The sequence below is a fragment of the Spinacia oleracea genome, chromosome 3 (genome assembly GCF_020520425.1).
Source record: "Spinacia oleracea cultivar Varoflay chromosome 3, BTI_SOV_V1, whole genome shotgun sequence".
Lineage (NCBI taxonomy): Eukaryota > Viridiplantae > Streptophyta > Magnoliopsida > Caryophyllales > Amaranthaceae > Spinacia > Spinacia oleracea.
In genome coordinates, this window is record NC_079489.1 from 3,082,101 (window position 1) to 3,101,716 (window position 19,616).

General features: G+C 33.2%; 2 protein-coding genes and 2 non-coding genes across 4 annotated transcripts; 2 read left to right on the forward strand and 2 right to left on the reverse strand.

The window, feature by feature from the left end:
• Positions 1–1,474: 1,474 nt before the first annotated feature.
• LOC110784134 (DEAD-box ATP-dependent RNA helicase 51) lies at positions 1,475–8,611 on the forward strand. Its single transcript, XM_021988552.2, has 13 exons — positions 1,475–1,989; positions 3,466–3,651; positions 3,796–3,981; positions 4,401–4,484; positions 4,984–5,025; positions 5,115–5,183; positions 5,307–5,606; positions 5,925–5,963; positions 6,054–6,158; positions 6,709–6,777; positions 6,855–6,980; positions 7,739–7,902; positions 8,275–8,611. Exons 1-13 carry the CDS (start codon positions 1,594–1,596, stop codon positions 8,384–8,386), a joined length of 1,878 nt encoding a protein of 625 aa, XP_021844244.2. The 5' UTR covers positions 1,475–1,593; the 3' UTR covers positions 8,387–8,611.
• A 5,883-nt stretch (positions 8,612–14,494) lies between these two features.
• LOC110784186 (F-box protein SKIP23-like) lies at positions 14,495–16,433 on the forward strand. Its single transcript, XM_021988622.2, has 2 exons — positions 14,495–15,169; positions 15,810–16,433. The coding sequence occupies exons 1-2, from the start codon at positions 14,495–14,497 to the stop codon at positions 16,431–16,433; spliced, it is 1,299 nt and encodes a 432-aa protein (XP_021844314.2).
• Positions 16,434–16,670: 237 nt separating this feature from the next.
• Positions 16,671–16,754, reverse strand: TRNAL-CAA (transfer RNA leucine (anticodon CAA)). Its single transcript has one exon. It is a non-coding gene; the product is annotated as a tRNA-Leu (tRNA).
• Positions 16,755–17,651: 897 nt separating this feature from the next.
• Positions 17,652–17,735, reverse strand: TRNAL-CAA (transfer RNA leucine (anticodon CAA)). Its single transcript has one exon. It is a non-coding gene; the product is annotated as a tRNA-Leu (tRNA).
• Between the last annotated feature and the right edge of the window lie 1,881 nt (positions 17,736–19,616).

A 19,616-nucleotide genomic window follows, 5' to 3' on the forward strand; every position in this document is an offset into this window, starting at 1 on the left:
AGTGATATTTTTCATCACAACATTGATTTCCTCTATGTTAGTACGTAGAATATATAGATAGATTACTATATATTAGTCAAAATTTCAATCAAAATGCCCTTAAGACTTCAATAATATGAGTGAATAATTATTATTCGTCATAAAAAAGTAATTTTTAGAATGCCGGTGGCCGTGGACGCTATTGTAAATCTTGCATCGCAAAGGTGGGTGATGAAGTATGGATGAATTTTTATTTTGTACCCGACCTCTCGAGACGCGGATTGGGAGGGGTGGGTAGGCGTTAAGTGATCAAATAATGAGGTAAATAAGTACTAAGTGGTATGACTACCGAAGGAATGGTGTATGAGATAACTTAATGCTTGACAGGGGTGAAAATAATTTGTCCATGTACCATTATTTGTTTTAATATTTTTTAATAAATAAGACACTGATAGGGGAAATAATAATTTATCCGTCATTATTTTAATTAGGAGAATATCTATAAGCACTATTTTAATGATAATTATCTACCAGATTTTCATATAAATTTATATTTAGATTATAAGTTGTGAATTGCACGGATACTATACTACACAGTACAAAGCACGAATAATAATTATCGTTAAACGTAGTGTTAGGATCTTCAACCGTTAAGGCATAGGAGCTTGGGAGAGAGTAGAGATACAATTTATTATTGTGCTTGATAATGATTATAAACGATTAACAATATTTTCATTTTTGTATGGAAATTTACATAGATTTCATGGTAGTGAGCAGTGGGAGTTTGCAGAATTGCAATAACTCAATAAGGGATGAGGGAGGAGAGAAAAGAGACGGTAAAGATTTACCCAGTTAAACAAAAAAGTGAATAAATAAATTGAGTAATTTTATGATGTGGACTAATGGTATTAAGTTGTACACAGTGGGATAAAAGAGTGGGATAGAGAATTGAACACGTAAAGTATTTGATGTTTTTATTTTTTTAAGTTAAATTATTTATATTAAAGGAGATGACAATCAATGAATGACATTTGTCATCACCACATTGATTTCTTATCTTTTTGTATAATATAGATTATAAGATAATCAAATAAAATAACGACACTTGTCATCACTATGTAATCAGATTTGTACATAGTTTGAGGAAAAAATAACATATAAGAATGTTTAAAAATGTAAATCTTGATAAGTTATATTTTTACGGTATATTTTTAGGATGTTTATTTTATCAACAGAATCTAAAGATTTATAATGGCAATCAATAATATTTTCTTTGGGCATATTTTTCCTTAAATAAAACAAATAAATTTTGACTAATATTTTTAATTATTTTTTTAATATATTAAAGGAGAGGCCAATCAATGAGTGACATTTGTTATCACCACATTGATTTCCTTTCTTTTAGTATAATATATATAGATTAAAATATTTACGTGACACCTAATTGATTATATATATATATATATATATATATATATATATATATATAGATTAAACGAGTTCGTAAGTCAAAACCCTAACTCCCAAACCTCAACCAGTCCTCCTTCCCCGACCTCTCCTCTCAAAACCCTCCAACAAAAAAAACGCAGAGCATCTTGTAGTCGTAGTCGGAGGATGGGTCTACCTGTAACAACCACCGGAGAACGGAGGAAGAAGAAGACGAACAAAAACCAATCAGAAGAAGAACCAGAAACCTCCCCAGAAATATCTGTAATGGTTTCTGCAGAGAAGAAGAAGAGGAATAAGAAGAAGAAGCGCGAAGAAGCCGATGACGGCGACGAATTGCGAGCTGAAACTGATGAAGGAGAAGACATAGAAGAGGAGGATGAGGAAGAGAGAGAAGAAAACGGTGGTGAAGATGAGGAGGAGGTTGAGAAAATTAAGAAGAAGAAGAAGGAGAGAGTGAATAGTGGGATTGGGATTATGAGTGATCACTCTTTCTTTGGTTTACCTGTTTCTGAGCTTACCAAGGATGCAATTAAGGATATTGGGTTTATTAATATGACTCAGGTTTGTCAATTTTACCAATCTTTTTTTTAATTGCGTTTCTAATTTTGTTTAATTGTTGTTTTTGTTTGTGCATACTCGAAGAACAGTGCTGCAATTGCACAAAATTAATCAAATATTTCCTTTTTATATATATGCTTGTATGATTAGTGTAGGATTGAGGTTTTTTTTGTTGTATCATGTTTTAATTCCTGGCCTCTGGTGGATGAATGTAAAAGCTAGTGGATTTTTTACCAATCTTTTTTAATTGCGATTCTAGTTTTGTTTAATTGTTGTTTTTGTTTGTCCATACTTGAAGAACAGTGCTGCAATTGCACAAAATTAATCAAATATTTCCTTTTTATATATATGCTTGTATGATTAGTGTAGGGATGAGGTTTTTTCTTGTTGTATCATGTTTTTAGATTTTTACCAATCTTTTTTAATTGCGATTCTAGTTTTGTTTAATTATTGTTGTTGTTTGTGGATACTCGAAGACAGTGCTGCAATTGCTCAAAAAATAATCAAATATTTCCTTTTTTATACATGCTTGTATGATTAGTGTAGGATTGAGTTTTTTTTTCTGTTGTATCATGTTTTTTATTTCTGGCCTCTGGTGGATGAATGTAAAAGCTAGTGGGTTTTTTTTTTATGAAAATAAATATGAAGAGGTTAAGTAAACTAGCTATGAAGCCTGAATTAGAGCTAGAGTTTGACTGAGGATTGAAGATAGATTGGGTCTATACTGTCATTTATATTCATGAATATCTTGTTTTTATTTGCTTGATTTTGAGGTTGTTCTTGTTGAAGATTATCCGACTCATGTGTTTTAGGTTTAATCTAATTAAAGCTGAACTGAATTCCTTGCATATAGATTGTTCATGTGGTTTTGAATGTGATTGCATTCAATTGTATATGCCGTACAACAGCTAATTAGGCTTGTTTAAAGAGTGTAATTGAGCTGATATAGAATGAGTAAGAACATGTAAGCTCATCAAGTCGTCATTGATTTTACTTTGGACAGGCCCGACTTTTCTAGCCTCTTTTAGATTCCTTATCATATGAGATCAAACATGTTCGTTATGGATAAAAGTGCATTGCAATCGTGTACCACATGTACACACTCTGGTTAATTTATGCAAGGGCAAACAAAAACTCACAAGTGCCCGAAGAAAAAAGAGAATGTAATTAGTAATCATATTGATAGAAGTCCCTAAACATATGCACCTTATTTTTCCATTACAGTAAAATAATTTAAGTGCCAATCATGATCTTCTTATTGAAAGATATGTACTTTTTATTACTGAATTGACTAAATAAGGTGGCACCAGAGCTGTGTTTTTCTTGTTGTTGAAAGCTTGCATTTCTTTAGATTGTGACGAGTTTGAGAAAATCGTGTCAATTGTCTATTTGTAGAAGCCTAAAATGCAAGTTCATTTGATGGTAGTTAGAAATAAAAATTTCTATGTTAGCTAACGTTTTGCTTTACCATGTTTGCAGATTCAAGCAAGGTCCATACCTCCTCTCTTGGAAGGAAAAGATGTGCTTGGAGCTGCAAGGACTGGTTCTGGAAAGACCCTTGCCTTTCTTGTTCCATCTGTGGAATTGTTGCACCAGGCTCGATTTACTTCTCGCAATGGAGTTGGTGTTGTCATTATTTGTCCAACGAGGGAGCTTGCGATACAGGTGAAACTTTGTTTTGTCTCAGAAAACTCTATGATTTCTGTTTTGTGGTTTGTAACTGCTTGGATGTGGGACTTTCTTTCATTTGTTTGCTCTGCTTCAAATTCACTTAACAATTTCCCTTGTTTTTTTTTCTTAATGATGCAGACACATGCTGTTGCCAAAGACCTTCTGAAGAATCATTCACAAACCCTTGGCTTGGTGATTGGTGGTGCAGGGCGAAGGGGGGAAGCAGAACGACTTGCCAAAGGTGTCAATCTTTTAGTGGCAACACCTGGACGACTTCTTGACCATCTTCAAAATACTAAGGGATTCGTATTCAAGAACTTAAAGGTGATCTTTTGCATATATATGGAACATGATTTTTTTTGTAGTGCATCAAAACTATTTCTGAGAATTTTGCTCATTTGATGACAAGTGAATGTAGTTCCTTAATATCACCCTGTTAATTTTAAAGAACTGTCATTGCTGAGTCTTGCTGTCATGTTTTAATGAAGAACTGTTCTCTCATCTGTAAAATTAATTCTAGGTCTTCATTTTGTTCTATATAGAGAATCAAAAACATTGTTTAAGTAGCTAGGTTTTCAAGACTTCTTCACACTCGGACACTCCTTACCATACTCCTGGAAATGCTGGAAAGTGACGTGCTAATTCCATGAAGGAGCATTTCCTTAGTGTCTGTCAATCTTTATTGTGCTTCTATTTACTAGGGTATTAACATCTGTAATTGTTTTATACTTTTATGCTGGCAGTGCTTGGTGATTGATGAAGCTGACAGGATTCTTGAAGCTAATTTTGAAGAGGAAATGAGGCAGATATTAAAGATTTTGCCAAAGGTCAGAAATCTGATTTTAAGTTTTTTGTGCTATCTTTTGTCTTTTCAGTCCCAGATTTTATATCGTGGAAGTATGATAGTTTGTGGTGTTTGTAGCATTTTGGAAGCTGTATAATTACTGCTTTAGAAGAATTTGTGTATGGAAATGTATATACTTCCTCCATACCATATTGGTAGCAACACTTTGACCTTTCACGGTGTAACCATTGATATCTGTAGTTACATATTAGTAAAAACTAAAAACTATTAAAAGCTAATATCTTGAAAATACACATTGAGAAGTAAAGGTCTATAATAAGATCCGCATGGCTATTCTTTTTCGTATATTGGTGAGACTAGGGTGAGCACATAACGTCAAATTCTTTGCTTTTTGTTTGTGTTTCCCATTTTGTGATTCCAGGGATTGTAATATGTTATAACCAGTTTCATGCTTTTTGTGTCTTAATCAAGCCAGTAAAGTTTCTGATTTTGTTTGTGGTTGAAAATTTTCTGGCAAACAGGAACGGCAAACAGCTCTTTTCTCAGCCACCCAAACCAAGAAGGTAGCTGTTGAAATTGTGATTTCTGCCATCATTAGTTTCACAGAAACATGTCAGGTTGAGTAGGTGATAAAAATAATTTTTGTCTGCAGGTGGAGGACCTTGCACGCTTGTCGTTGTCTAAACCTATATACGTTGATGTGGATGAGGGGAGGAGAAAGGTAAATTATAGTTGGTGCATTTACTTAATTCTTTATACGAAGTATATGTTATCTTTAGACAATTTTTTTTGATGATTTTTTTTTTTTTTGATGAATATTTATATTGAATGTTGGCTATCGTAGGTTACCAACGAAGGTCTACAACAGGGCTACTGTGTCATTCCTAGTGCACAGAGACTTATCCTTCTCTATTCTTTCCTGAAGAGGAATCTGTCTAAGAAAGTTATGGTCTTCTTTTCTTCCTGCAACTCTGTTAAATTTCATTCCGAACTCCTGAGATATATTCAGATAGACTGCTTCGATATCCATGGGAAGCAAAAGCAGACTAAGAGGACAACAACATTTTTTGACTTTTGCAAAGCAGAAAAAGGCATACTTTTATGCACTGATGTTGCTGCTCGTGGACTTGATATTCCCTCCGTGGTTAGTTGTCTTATATACCGTTCTCTTATGAATAACAGTTGTCTCCTATGTTACCCAGACTCTTCATTTTACCTCAAATACCCGTGTCGGATCCTTGACACTCGGACACGGTTATGGACATTTCGACACTTCATTTTGGACCAAAATGATGCAATTTTTTCACAATATAGTCGTGTCGGACACTTGGACACGTACCATGTTCGATATGGGTATCCGAGTCTGGATAACATAGGTTGTCTCAACAGATTAAAGCCTTTTTTTTTCAAGCAACAGCTCTTAGAGTTGAATGGTGTGTTCTTTCCTTGAATCTTCTTGTAGGATTGGATCGTGCAGTATGATCCACCAGATGACCCAAAGGTCTGCCACTTGATTCACTCTCACTCCTCCCATCTGAAATTCTGAATAGCTTTATTTTGACCCAATAAACTGATATAATGTTATTTTTAGGAATATATTCATAGGGTTGGACGAACAGCTCGTGGGGAAGGTGCCAAGGGAAATGCTTTGCTTTTCCTGATTCCAGAAGAGTTGCAGTTCCTCGGTTATTTAAAGGTATGAATATTTCCCACTGGCAAATTTTTTAAGTTCTACTCCCTCCGTCCCTCAAAGATTGCCCCATTTTGACTTTTCACGGTCTCCAAGACATGACTTAAAACGTAAAAAACTCTAATTCTACACGCTTAAAAATTATAAAAGTTGATATTCCGAAAATATATATTGAAAGGAATCTAACAAGATCCCACATGATTATATTATTTCTTATAGGCTAATGATAATTCATGGTCAAAGTTTTCAAAGTTTGACCCAAAAAATTGCAATGGGACAATCTTTTAGTGACGGAGGGAGTATGAGTCGTATGACGCAAGTGAATGATAGATATGGTTTGCCTTTTAAAGTCATGAATGTAATTAGGTTAGTGAGATAGTTTGGAGATGAATCAGAGAGTTTTTTTTTTTTTGATGTGTCAAGAATATTGAGTGCTGACTATATACATGGAGCAGAAAAGCCTCAGTCGAGTCTTCGGTTGTGCTAGCCTGCTAGGTAGATCGAGTTTGTTTATCCTAATTTCTTGCTAGCTCAATGTGCACCATTTTTCATGCAGAGTGAGAAGGTTCCTGTTAAAGAGTACGAGTTCGATACAAAGAAGCTGGCAAATGTGCAGTCTCATCTGGTACTGAATCTTCCTATTTCTGTATTTTTTTCCCAATTAGTAAAACACCACCTTACCTAGTAATTGGATTTTTGCAGGAGAAATTAGTAACAAATAATTATTACTTGAACAAGTCAGCTAAAGAGGCATACAGGGCCTACATATTGTCTTATAATTCGCATTCCATGAAGGATGTTTTCAATGTTCACAAACTTGATTTGCAGGTAATTTTTTCTATTGTGATTCATGGAATAATAAACCAAGGGGGGGTTTGACCCTGACACCCTGTCCTGATTTAGAGACAATGAAGGGTTATTTTATTATGAATGGTAAAGTATGAGTTAAAACCAATGTGACTACACAATCCAACCATCATGTTCACGTAATCCCTAAATGGTTCCCCAACTTTAAGCTTTGACCGTAGGATTTGAGCATTTGTTTCATAGACATTCTAATCTCTTCCCGATATCCCTCAAATGCTTGATTAGCATAAACTGTTCATTGCTTATGAACCTTTTGCGCCAATCATCAGGATATTGCTTAACATTAGACTCATAACTTTACTAAGATCCCAAGTGTCATGTCCTTTTTGAATAATAGCTTGGAACTGCCATTGAGTTTTAGTACCTCATCAAATTTCTGTTCCCATTCAAGAAAATTCGTTAGGTTCAGTTTGATATCCAGAATCTCTAAACCCTTTAGGACGTGTTGATTGTTTTCAGACATTGAGAATTACATTTGAAAAGAATAAACACTAAATAATCCTTCATACATACTCTTAATAATTTTCGAATTATGCATGGTGTCGATTTATCAGATGATGTATCACTTGTTTACTCAAGATTCCATAGTCATTATCCATTATTCCAAGATTCAAGGGTGCAATTTTTATTTTATATTTTGGGGATATACTCTTTGTGCTAGGTTTGATAGTATTATTTCAGAGTAAGCATTAAATCGCTTGTTTGGTTCAATTGTGCAGGCGGTAGCTACTTCATTCTGCTTTTCTTCCCCACCAAAGGTGGATATTAAATTAGACAGCAATGCGTCGAAATTCAGGAAGAAGAGTCGTAAAATTGAAGGGAGGTTCAACGAAAGCAATCCTTACGGGAAGCGAGGTGGAGATGATTCTAGGCAATTTGTTAGGTATTAGATTTTTTTTTTGTCTTCCTGTCCCGTCCCATCCCGTCCCACCCCATCCCGTTATGTTTCAATTGGAAATCGCCTCTCCGCAATCGCAGGGGTAAGGTTGCGTACGTCCGACCTCTCCTTATCCCGCAAAATCCCGCTTTTTGCGGGAGATCTTTGAAGGGAACGGGGTAATGATAATGAATATTTTGAAGACATTTCATGTAGGCAATTTTGCGTCTTATGCGTATAGTCTGTAACACAATTCTTTTACAGTTTGTAAACTACTTTATATGACTATATGAGACCTTGAATTTGAATACCAAATGTTTATTTAAAGAACATTGATGTTTGCATATACTATGTACTTATTAGGGTTACTGATTACAGGAATTTTGTAGACGTCGTACCAAAAGTAGAGATGTTGCAGCTACTTTTTGGAGCAGTCCTTTCAGTAGCGACGTGGTGTTGTCCGAATTCTTCGAGATTTTTTAAGTTTTAGGAGAAAATGGTCAATCTGATTCTTCAAAGTATATAATTTCTCCGTTCCGGAAATATTACACCATTGGTTTTTTGCACTATTTGACTATGACTTTGGGTATTTTTTGCGATTCGTAGGTAAAGAAATTTTAGTTATGTGGGGTCCTGTTAAATTCGTAATATATTTTCTAAATGTTACTCCATCAGTTTCTTTTTATTTATTACGTATTCTTTTTAGGATGTTTCACAATGGTTGTTACGTGGAAGAATATTTTCTTTTACTCCCTCCGTCCCGGAATACTTGACCTGTTTTCCTTATCGGGCCGTCCCTTAATACTTGACCTGTTTTTAAAAATGGAAATATTCTAACAATATTATATTATTTCTCATTCCACCCCTATTAACCCACCTACCCCCTACTCCATACAAAAAATAATTGAAAATTCAACCCCTACTCTCCCCCCCACCTTTTAACCCACCTCCCACTAACTACATTAAAATAATACCCCCACTATCAACTACTACCTATTATATTAAGTAAGTCAATTCAAGTCCCTTAAACTCTGTGCCGGTCAAACCGGGTCGAGTATTCCGGGACGGAGGGAGTATAAATTTATTATACTATCATTTTTTGTGCCAGCTTTTAATTTTAATTGGTCTAATTTTTTCAACTCATTAAATTTCTTTACATTTTTCCAAGTATGTTAAGTTAGCAATCTTGTGCTTTTCCATTATTGGTTCATTTTGATAAATAAAACATTATTATTGGCTGTTGTAATGATTAGTGGATTGAGGTTTTACTTGGGTTTATTTTTTTAATAAAAAAGATTTTTTTTTATTATACGTTAATAAAGTGCAAATGTCCAAACGTAACAAACAAAAAGAAAAGAAGAAAGTAATTTTTTATGATTTTTACTTGCACACGATTTGAGATATTTAGAGGCAAAGTAACGGTTAGATAAGTAAAAATCAACCATGATGCGATATTTTCAGAATGGTGGAAGTACTAAAATAACATATAGGTCAATCCGTCACGATACATTTATTGCAGGAATGTTTATTGTGTCGTGTGAATGCCGGTATACAAAGATTGTGTTTGTGCCGGAAATTCAACCTTGCAAAGAAAGAAATATGGAATGTGGTTATTAACACCAGATTTTATACGCATATAAATTGCATACGGAATGGTTTAGAATTTAAGATTTTTAGAATATACATACCTCTTATCGTTTCGGAAAATCGGTCAAGAGGAACAACATAGTGGGCACTGGCGAATACAGGGGTTTAAGTGGGGTCTTGCTGCAAAAAAATTACCTGATTTTAGTCTATTTTTTTGTATTAACTTTTACGTATTGACCCCACTACCTACATTTCTAGATTTGCTAGTGACGGTGGGCAGGGAAGGATTTTCCACTCGTCATTCGAGACAAGAATGATATCTACCTTGAACACTGAAATAATTCAATAAATGCAAGGACAGGGTTATATCGTGAAATAACTAGTTAACATCGGATTATATACTAAGATTTGAATACATAAATGCATATGTTTTGTTAATGAAATTAAAAGGGTTGAGTTATTAAGGCACCGAAAATACCACTTAAGCATAATTTTAAAGTACGTGTTACCTTTTTAGCAACGAGCTGTAGATCTAGACGGAATTGAGTTATAATTAACATAAAATAACAACATAGTACAATATAATATGGTTTTTACTTGTTCGTCCGGATTACATCCTAAATTTGAGTACATAAATACAGGTGTTTTTTGAATAAAATCAAAAGGGTTGAGTTATCAAGGCATTAGGCATTAAAAATACCACCTAAGTTTCATTTTAAAGTGTTACCTTTTTAGCAATGAGCTGATTACCGTCATACATGCAGTTCTATATAGATTGTGATTTGCAATTTTGAGCTACAATAACATAAACATAATCTGCACAAGCTAGCACTTAAGCCAATCTTTCAAAAACAGATTCTAGAGAAATTCTTGGGTGTTTAGACTGTTTAATATACCACGTTTTAAAGGTTTTGCACGTATAAGGTGTACATTGAGTTTATTATACACTGGCATAACTTTTACCCAATTTTTGTAACTTTTACCCAGTTCTTATGTAACTTTTAATATGTTTTTATTAACTTTTATATTTTTAAAAAAGTAGTTGATGAATAAACATTTAAAAGATTTAATTAGTAGTACATTACTAGCGATTTTGAAGAAATATTTTTTACTAAAATGAATTTTTTTTATCACTAATGAATAGATAAATTTAAAATATATTGGGATAACTTTTAAACAATTTAATTTAATTTCTATATCTACTCCCATATACAATATTTGTTATACACCATTTATAAATAAGAATTATTTTAAGAGCACTTTTGATAAGCAACATAAAGATTAATCAACTTAGATAGTGCAAATTAAAAATGTTGGAAAATTTAAGAAAAATGAGAATAACATTTTAGAAAGCTATAGAGATCTGTAGAAAGATTTAGATATGCATGTTCTAATATTTGAGATAGAAGCATGAAAAATATCTAGAAGTTCAATAATGTAAAAAAAATGAAAGCTCAAGAATTCTCTAGTATATGGCAGAGTGGATGAGAAAACCAACACCAACAAGTATAAATACACAAGTTTGTTCATTTGTAATTTCCTATGAAATCTTTCCCTATTATGGCGTTTTATATCTACATACATTAGAATATATTAGATCAAAGAGGACAATAAAATTCGCCTTTTTGATACAAAAATTGCCCAACTACCTTACGAGAACGATTTTATAATCGCTCTCATATATATCGCCATATTAAGCTCGTTGTATTATCTTCGTACGGAAAATGTTTAAAGTCGTCATCTTTGCTTAAGATCAACGACGACAAAGCTTTTTGCCCCATTTGAATGAGATCAAATATGGCAATTACGTTTCGTGTTCTTTGTCTTCAACCAAAGAGACAATTCAAAAAATCTCCCTCTTTGTTCTCAAGGAGAACAATAAAAAAAATATCGCCCTCTTTGTTCAATTTTTTTAACCCACGTCTGATAATTTGTACATACGTCAAATTTGAATCCACGTTTTTGTATATTTGCACAATGCTCAACCTTTGAGCTAGTAGTTTAGTGTTATGAGTTCATTAAAAATTTGGAACTAACAAGACTCTAACTAATAATCATTTTATGTAAAACTACCAATACCCATGGATGCTCAAGAGCTTTCATTGGATTTAATTGCATACATAAATTTCAGACACACCATTCAAAATCAAAATGAAGCTATTCTTGTTCTTCAAGATCAGATTAACCAATTGACCCAGGAATACAAGGAAGCTTTGACATCATTCCATGCCAAGGCTTTAGCAATAGAGCCCGATGTGGTACAATGGAGAGAAAGCGGACACGCGTGTACCCATCTCAGAAATAGAATCATGTAGTCCACGGAATAACTAATAATGGATTAATGTTTGATTTTGGATTGAATTTTATTTTAGATTAGTGTTTGATTTTGGATTGAAATTTATTTTACATTACTGTTTGATTTTGGATTGAATTTCATTTTAGACTTATTTTTTAATTATTAAGAGTATTTGATTTCGGAAGGAATTGTATATATTAGTAATTAATTAATTAAAATATCTATGTGGTACCTAATTAATTATCTACGTGGCACTCGATTATTTTAATTCAAAATAAATTAGAAATCTTATTTTTCATTGGCTGAACCATTAGTAATCCTACGTGGCGCTCTAATAATTCAGCAAATATGCCTCCTTTATATATATATACTTCGCCAGTCCCTTAATACTCGCACCGCTTTCCTTTTCAGGCCGTCCCTTAATACATGGAATTTTTTACCAATATTATATTATTTCTCACACTTACCTACTAACCCACCTACACCCTACTCCCTACAAAAAATCATTTAAAAATTCACATCCCCACTCACCACTCCTCATCTCTTACCCATTTTCCACTAACTATATTAAAAAAATACTCCACTATCAACCAACACCCATTAAATTAATAAGTCAATTCAAGTGTTTTAAACCCCGCACCGATCAGAGTATTAAGGGACGGAGGAAGTATATATTAGATTAAAACTACCAATAGCACATATACCAGAAGTGGGATTTGAACCCACGCCTATCGAGGGACGAGAACTTTAGTCTGGCGCCTAGGGGTGCTTATGAGCTCCCCGAACTCGCGAGCTACTCGAACCTAACTCGTAAGTTAGGGGCGGAATTACGTTATAACGTGAATTAACTACGTACATAATACAATATAGTATGGTTGTTACGTGTTCGATCGAATTATATCCTAAATTTGAATAAATGAATGTGTTTTTTTTAATGAAATTAAAAGGGTTGAGTTACTAATTTAGACATCGAAAATGCTACCTAAGTATCATTTAATTAGGTGTTACCTTTTTAGCAATGAGCCGTAGGGGTGGAATTAGGTTATAACGTGAATTAACTACATGCATAATACAATATAATAGGGTTGTTAAATTAAAAGGGTTGAGTTACTAAGGCATCGAAAATACCACCTAAGTTTTATTTTAAAGTGATATAAATGGCAGAGATGAGAATTGATCCCAATATCATTTGGATCTGGAAGGAAAGCTCTAACCAACTAAGTTATCCCCCACTCTAATACCCACCATTACGTTATTACCACAAATTAAATTATGAAATTGAAGTTATATTTTAACAACATTAACACACATTTATTAAACAAGATTATACATGCCATAGTATTTTTTTTTTGAAGTACTTTCTTAAGTTCTAGTAGTACTCATTATTACTTTATTCACCAATTTTTTATTTATATTTTATTATCTCTTACCCCATATATCTCTCCTCCCCCCTTAAAAGTACCCAATCAGTGATAAATTATTTTACCTCAGTTTCTGAAATTACTTTCAAGTTGGTCCATATTGCACTTTTTCGATAGTTTCTGATACAATAAAGTATAAATATCGATAAGTATATAATTTACGTACGGTGTTGTGATATATATTTTGTTGGTTCATTTTTTATTTGCTTACTTCGTGTTTTCTTAAATATTGCTAATCTAATGCATCTGTTTCAATTATCTAACATGAGAGCTTTTGTTATATAGGAATGTATATTTCATGATCGATCAGAGGGAACAACATAGTGGGCAGTGGCGGATACAGGGGTTTAAGTTTGGTCTCGTGACCCCACTTGACACAACAAAAATTACCTAAATTTAGTCAAATTTTCATTAACTTTTAAGTATTGACCCATTACCTATATTTCTAGATTCGCTACTGACGGCGGGCAGGGGAACATCTTCCACCGAACATTCGGAACAATCCTCTAATAATTTTTTTGAAATTATTAACGTACTATTCAAGCTAATATATACAATGTACTAATTGAATGTATTTATATTCAGTAAGACATACATTGAAGTTTCAAACCTCCACCCTTTATAAAAATTTTGGCCAAGATCCGCCACTAACGACAGGAAAGCCATGCAACATGCATGTGTCTCTTTCAAGAAGTGCACGTCGTGGCGGTTTCCGGTTGGATGTATTGTTGAATATATATATATCAGTAACTCAATCAGCTAACCATAGATTCTTGCTTTGTATAGATTTATATATAGTATGCTTGTAGTTCTTTTAAGCTCATTAGTTGTAGTATTCTTCTAATTCTAATTATAATTATAGTAACATTAATCTTGATTAATAATCCAAGTTTAGTACTGCAACTCTACAATGTTGTTACACTAAATAAACCTTAAACCAACCCCACATTATGTAATTAGTTAATCAGTGTATATTAGCTTATTCCTTCAAGAATCCAATAATCTCAAAATGGATGATTCATTAGAATCAAATTAATCATGGATTAGTACCTCGAGTCAGATGCATGGTAATGTGTACAGAGTACTTAGATCAGATTATCAGAATAAATCACAACTGATATGATCTGATTCCATAAACACACAATTCTCTCCCTAATCCAAAATTCACAAAATCCAATTTCTTGATTAAGAAACAAATCATCCTTAATTTGCTACAGATTTCAATTACCTGAACCTGATATAAACAATATGTATATGTTCATCTTCTGCAACTTCCAACAACAAACCTTCAACCATGTCTTCTTCATCATCATCATCAACTTCTGCAAACCCAGATTGGGCATGGTTACCAGAAAACACCCTTTTCCTGATAATAAGCCATCTGTTTTTACTATCAGACATTTTCTCATTTGGCAGTGTTTGCAGTAACTGGCATTCAATCTCAAAACACAGACTCAAAACCTTAAACATCTCCACCAACAACATCTTCTTCAAAAAAGGACTCCCTCTGCTTCTAATCCCAACAACACCAACAACAGATAGTGATGGTGAAAACACTGAAAACACGCGCAGTCTTTACAACCCTGCAACTGGTGCAACCATATCTGATCTGAACTTATCTGTACCGTACAATAACAGGTGCATTGGTTCATCTCATGGTTGGCTAATCTTTATCGAAAATGTTTCGTTCTCAGTGACGTTGTTCAACCCTTTTTACTTCGGTAACAGTAAAGCAGGAACCATAAAACTCCCACCATTTCAAGAAGCAGGAGTTGTTAGACAAATGACACAGGCATTTGAGTGTGATTTCTTCTCTGATTATTTCATCTGTAAGGCTATTTTGTCAGCCGATCCGTGTTCTTGTAACGATGATGGTTATATTGTTATGGTGATCCAAGGAGACGAGAGGCGTTTGTCTTACTACAAGTCCGGGGATGCAGCTTGGACGTACATCCAACCGGACCAACAGGTATTGTTGATAAATTTACCGGGCTGTATATGGGCCCGTACATGAGAAGTGATTCACCGCATATAAGTATGACGGGTTCCACCCTAAAACTAGGGCTAATGTTCTATTGGACTTATTTTGTCTGAACGTATATTATCTGAACTTAACTAAACTTATATTATTTGAACTTGTATTATCTGAACTTAACTGAACTTATATGGACTAATTTTATCTGAAATTAACTTATTTGTGTGTGAAAATATCTGGAAAAAACATATGTTTTTCACACTTATCTGAACTTATTTTACCTAATTAAAATAAGTTAAAATAAGTAGAACAGAACAAAAGCCGCATTGGTGATAGGTGGAGTAACCCAAATTTCTTACATGTTGGTTCGACTTGGTCAAATTGCGGTCCGGGCCAGATCTTGAAAAGTCTGCCCATTTTTGAGTCGGGTCGGGCCGGATCGTGGCAACCTTTGGGCCAAATTCTTCTACCAAAACCCACAATTTCGGGCCAAAATAGCAGGTTGTTCGGATCGGGCCAAATTTATAACTAAAATTACAATTTTGAGCTTTTTTATAACATCAATCTCTCTTTGTTTCTCTCTCTGCGAGGACAATTAGTTTCAACTCACACGGTGGATTAATCTTCTTAACAGGTATTTTTCGACATCATATACCACCAAACATACTTCCTAGGAGTCAACTTCTGGGGCGAGGTTTACACATGTGATGTCAAGTCCAACACCCCAACATTCATGCGTGTGACCGAGTCCGTACCCGGCCCGTTAGGAGAGACAACCCGAAGATACATAGTCGGGTCACCAGACGGTTGCACCCTCCTACAAGCTGTGAGACTAGTACACACCTGTCACTGTACTGAAAATGACCCCATTATAGGCACAAGTGCGTTCAATGTCTACAGGATGCAGGCTAAGACGGGCACGGGCACGGGCACGGGCACGGGCACGGGTACGGGTACGGGTACGGATTTGTTCGAGTGGGTCCCGGTTAACAGTATTGAAGATGGGGCGTTGTTTTTGGGAGATAATTACTCTACTTTTGTTAAACCATCTGAGTTTAAAAACATAATTAGTAATTCCATTTATTTTACTAGTGATTATCATGATGTTTCTGCTATGTATCATAAGCCTTATCAGTTTGGTGGATATAAGGATAATGGGATATTTTTGATTAAGGATAATATGATCCTTAATCATTATGTTTCACCACCTGAAAATAAGAATCTGCCACCTCCTATTTGGATTCTTCCCACCATATAGGAGGAGGATGATCTTTTTCTGTATGTTGTTGGTTTTTCGATGAAATTACAAGAATAAAGGATTTGTTTTTGGGGTTTAATTTCGATTTTTGGTGTTTAATCTATGTCCATTATTGAAATCTCTTTGTTTCAAACAAGATACATGCGTAAATATGTTTAAAAAAAAAAACAAAAAAAAAAAAACAGATCTAATTGACGTTTATTTAAAAAAATATAGAGTTTAAAAAAGATTAAATTTTGTCAGAAGTGGGATTTGAACCCACGCCCTCGTAAGAGGACCAGAACTTGAGTCTGGCGCCTTAGACCACTCGGCCATCCTGACTTTGTTGGTTAATTGAACAATTTTAAGTACTTGTATAACTATTGTTACCGTTAATTAGATAGTTAAAGTATCAACTTAATTTTTTTTTATTGTTCACCCTCAATTTGGATAATAAAAAATAGTGTAGTCTAAAAGAATTTACACACAATAAAAAGCTTATGGAATGAATTTACGTGTATATTTTGAAAGATTGTTTATGTTTTTGATACATAGCAGAAACATCATAGCAGAAACATCATGATAATCACTATTTATTTTACTAGTGATTATCATGATGTTTCTGCTATGTATCATAAGCCTTACCAGTTTGGTGGGTATAAGGATAATGGGATATTTTTGATTAAGGATAGTTTGTTGGTTTTTCGATGAAATTACAAGAATAAAGGATTTGGTTTTGGGTTAATTTTGGTTTTTGGTGTTTAATATATGGAAGGTTTTTCAATGACTACAATAAAATGGTAGCCATTGTAATTGTTTGAGATTTGAGCCGTTTATTTTTAAGGAGCAATCTTAACCATCTATTGCTTTGACTTTTTTTTTTAAAATAAAAAAATTCAAAAGTAACTGCTGCTAAAGCATACAGTTAATGTTTATTTTTTAACGGAAGAGTTCGATATGTCCTCCATGAAATTAGAATGAAACTTATCAAATGCATAACTACCCTCAATTACAGTCACCTATCCATTGATTAATCCATACAATCACATAAATCAAATTCAAATTATATAACGTATAATATTTTAAAGTTGCCCCGGCCCAAATCATAAAAATTAGTTTAGACTTCAGACATTAATCTATGCTCTCGTAAAAAAAAAAAAGTTAATCTATGCTCTCGTAAAAACAGATCTAAGTGACGTTTATCTTTAAAAAAAATAGATTTTAAAAAAGATTAAATTTTGTCAAAAATGGGATTTGAACCCACGCCCTCGTAAGAGGACCAGAACTTGAGTCTGGCGCCTTAGACCACTCGGCCATCCTGACTTTGATGATGAATTCAACAATTTAGTGTACTTGTATTATTACTGTTACCATTAATTAGATAATTAGATATATGGTTAAAATATCAACTTATTTTTTTAATTGTTCGTCCTAATTTGAAAAAAAAAAAATTGTAGTGTATTATATGAAAGAATTTTCGCACAAAAAAAAAACTTTTCGATCCTAAATCTTCGTACGTGTATGCAGAAAGAAAAGGTAGAAGAAAACTGTATTAAATCTTAACGATGAAAGTTGTTAGTATGTTACATGCATGTTGACATGCATCCATACGACTACGTATCACAATGTGAAATGACTGATAGCTATGTTGAACATCGAAATAATTTAATATACATCCCAAAAATGCAAGACAGGGTTATAACGTGAAATAACTACTTGTTAGATCGGATTATATACTAAAATTTGAAAACATAAATGCATGTGTTTTTTTTTAATGAAATGAAAAGGGTTGAGTTATTAAAGACATCGAAAATACCACCTAAGTATAATTTTAAAGTACGTGTTACCTTTTTAGCAACGAGTTTTAGATCTAGGCGGAATTGAGTTATAATTAACATGAAATAACTACATAATACAATATATATTGGTTTTTACTTGTTCGATCGGATTACATCCTAAATTTGAATACATAAATACATGCTTTTTTTTAATAACATTAAAAGGGTCGAGTTATCAAGGCGTCAAAAATACCACCTAAGTTTTATTTTAAAGTGTTACTCCGTACCTTTTTAGCAATTAACTGATTACCGGTCATGCATGCAGTTCTATATAGATTATTATTTGCAATTTTGAGCTAAAATAACATAAACAATCTTTCAAAAACAAATTCAGAGAAATTCTTGGGTGTTTAGACTGTTTAATATACCGTGTTTCAAAAGGTGTACAAAGAGTTTATTGTACACCGGGATAACTTTTACTCAATTTTTGTAACTTTTACATAGTTTTTTTTTTAACTTTTAATATGTTTTTATAAACTCAATTTTATGTTATGAAACAAAAATTGATGGATAAACATTTAAAAGGTTAAGTAATACATTATTAGCGATTTTGAAGGAATAATTTTTACTAAAATGAAAACTTTTATCACTAAAAAATAGGTAAATTTTAAATATATCGGGGTAATTAACTTTTAAACATTTGAATTTAATTTTTTACTCTTTTATATATAGTACGATATTTATTATACACCACTTATATATAATTTTAAGAGCCCTTTTGATAAGCAGACATAAATGATTATTTACTTAGCTAATGCCAAAAATGTTGGAATAATTCAGAAAAATGAGAGTAATATTTTAGAAAGCTCAAGAAATTTGTAGAAAGGTATAGATACATGTATGTTCTAATATTTGATATGGAAGAATGAAAATATATCTAGAAAGTTCAATAACGTATAAAAAAAATGAAAGCTCAAGAATTCTCTACAATATGGCAGAGTGGATGAGGCAACCAACACCACCGATTATAAATATGCAAGTTTGTTCATTTGTAATTTTCCTGTGAAATTTTCTCCTATTAATGCGTATTATATTATATCGACATATATTAGAACATATTAGATCAAAGAGGACAATAAAAATTGCCGATTAGGCTAGCTATAAGGACGATTTTAAAATCGCTCTCAAATATGACAATTATGTTCCGCCTTCTTTGTCTTCAACCAAGGAGGGAAATTCAAAAAACTATCTCTTTGTTCAAATTTATTGTAAAAATAATAATTTAATCAACTTACCAACGCTTAACTCATTTCTTTAATAAGAAAAACAGTTTAACAAACACATCATATAAAGAACTTATATGGGATTTGAACCCACGTCTTCGTACATCTGCACAATACTCCCCATTTGAGCTAGTAGCAAAATA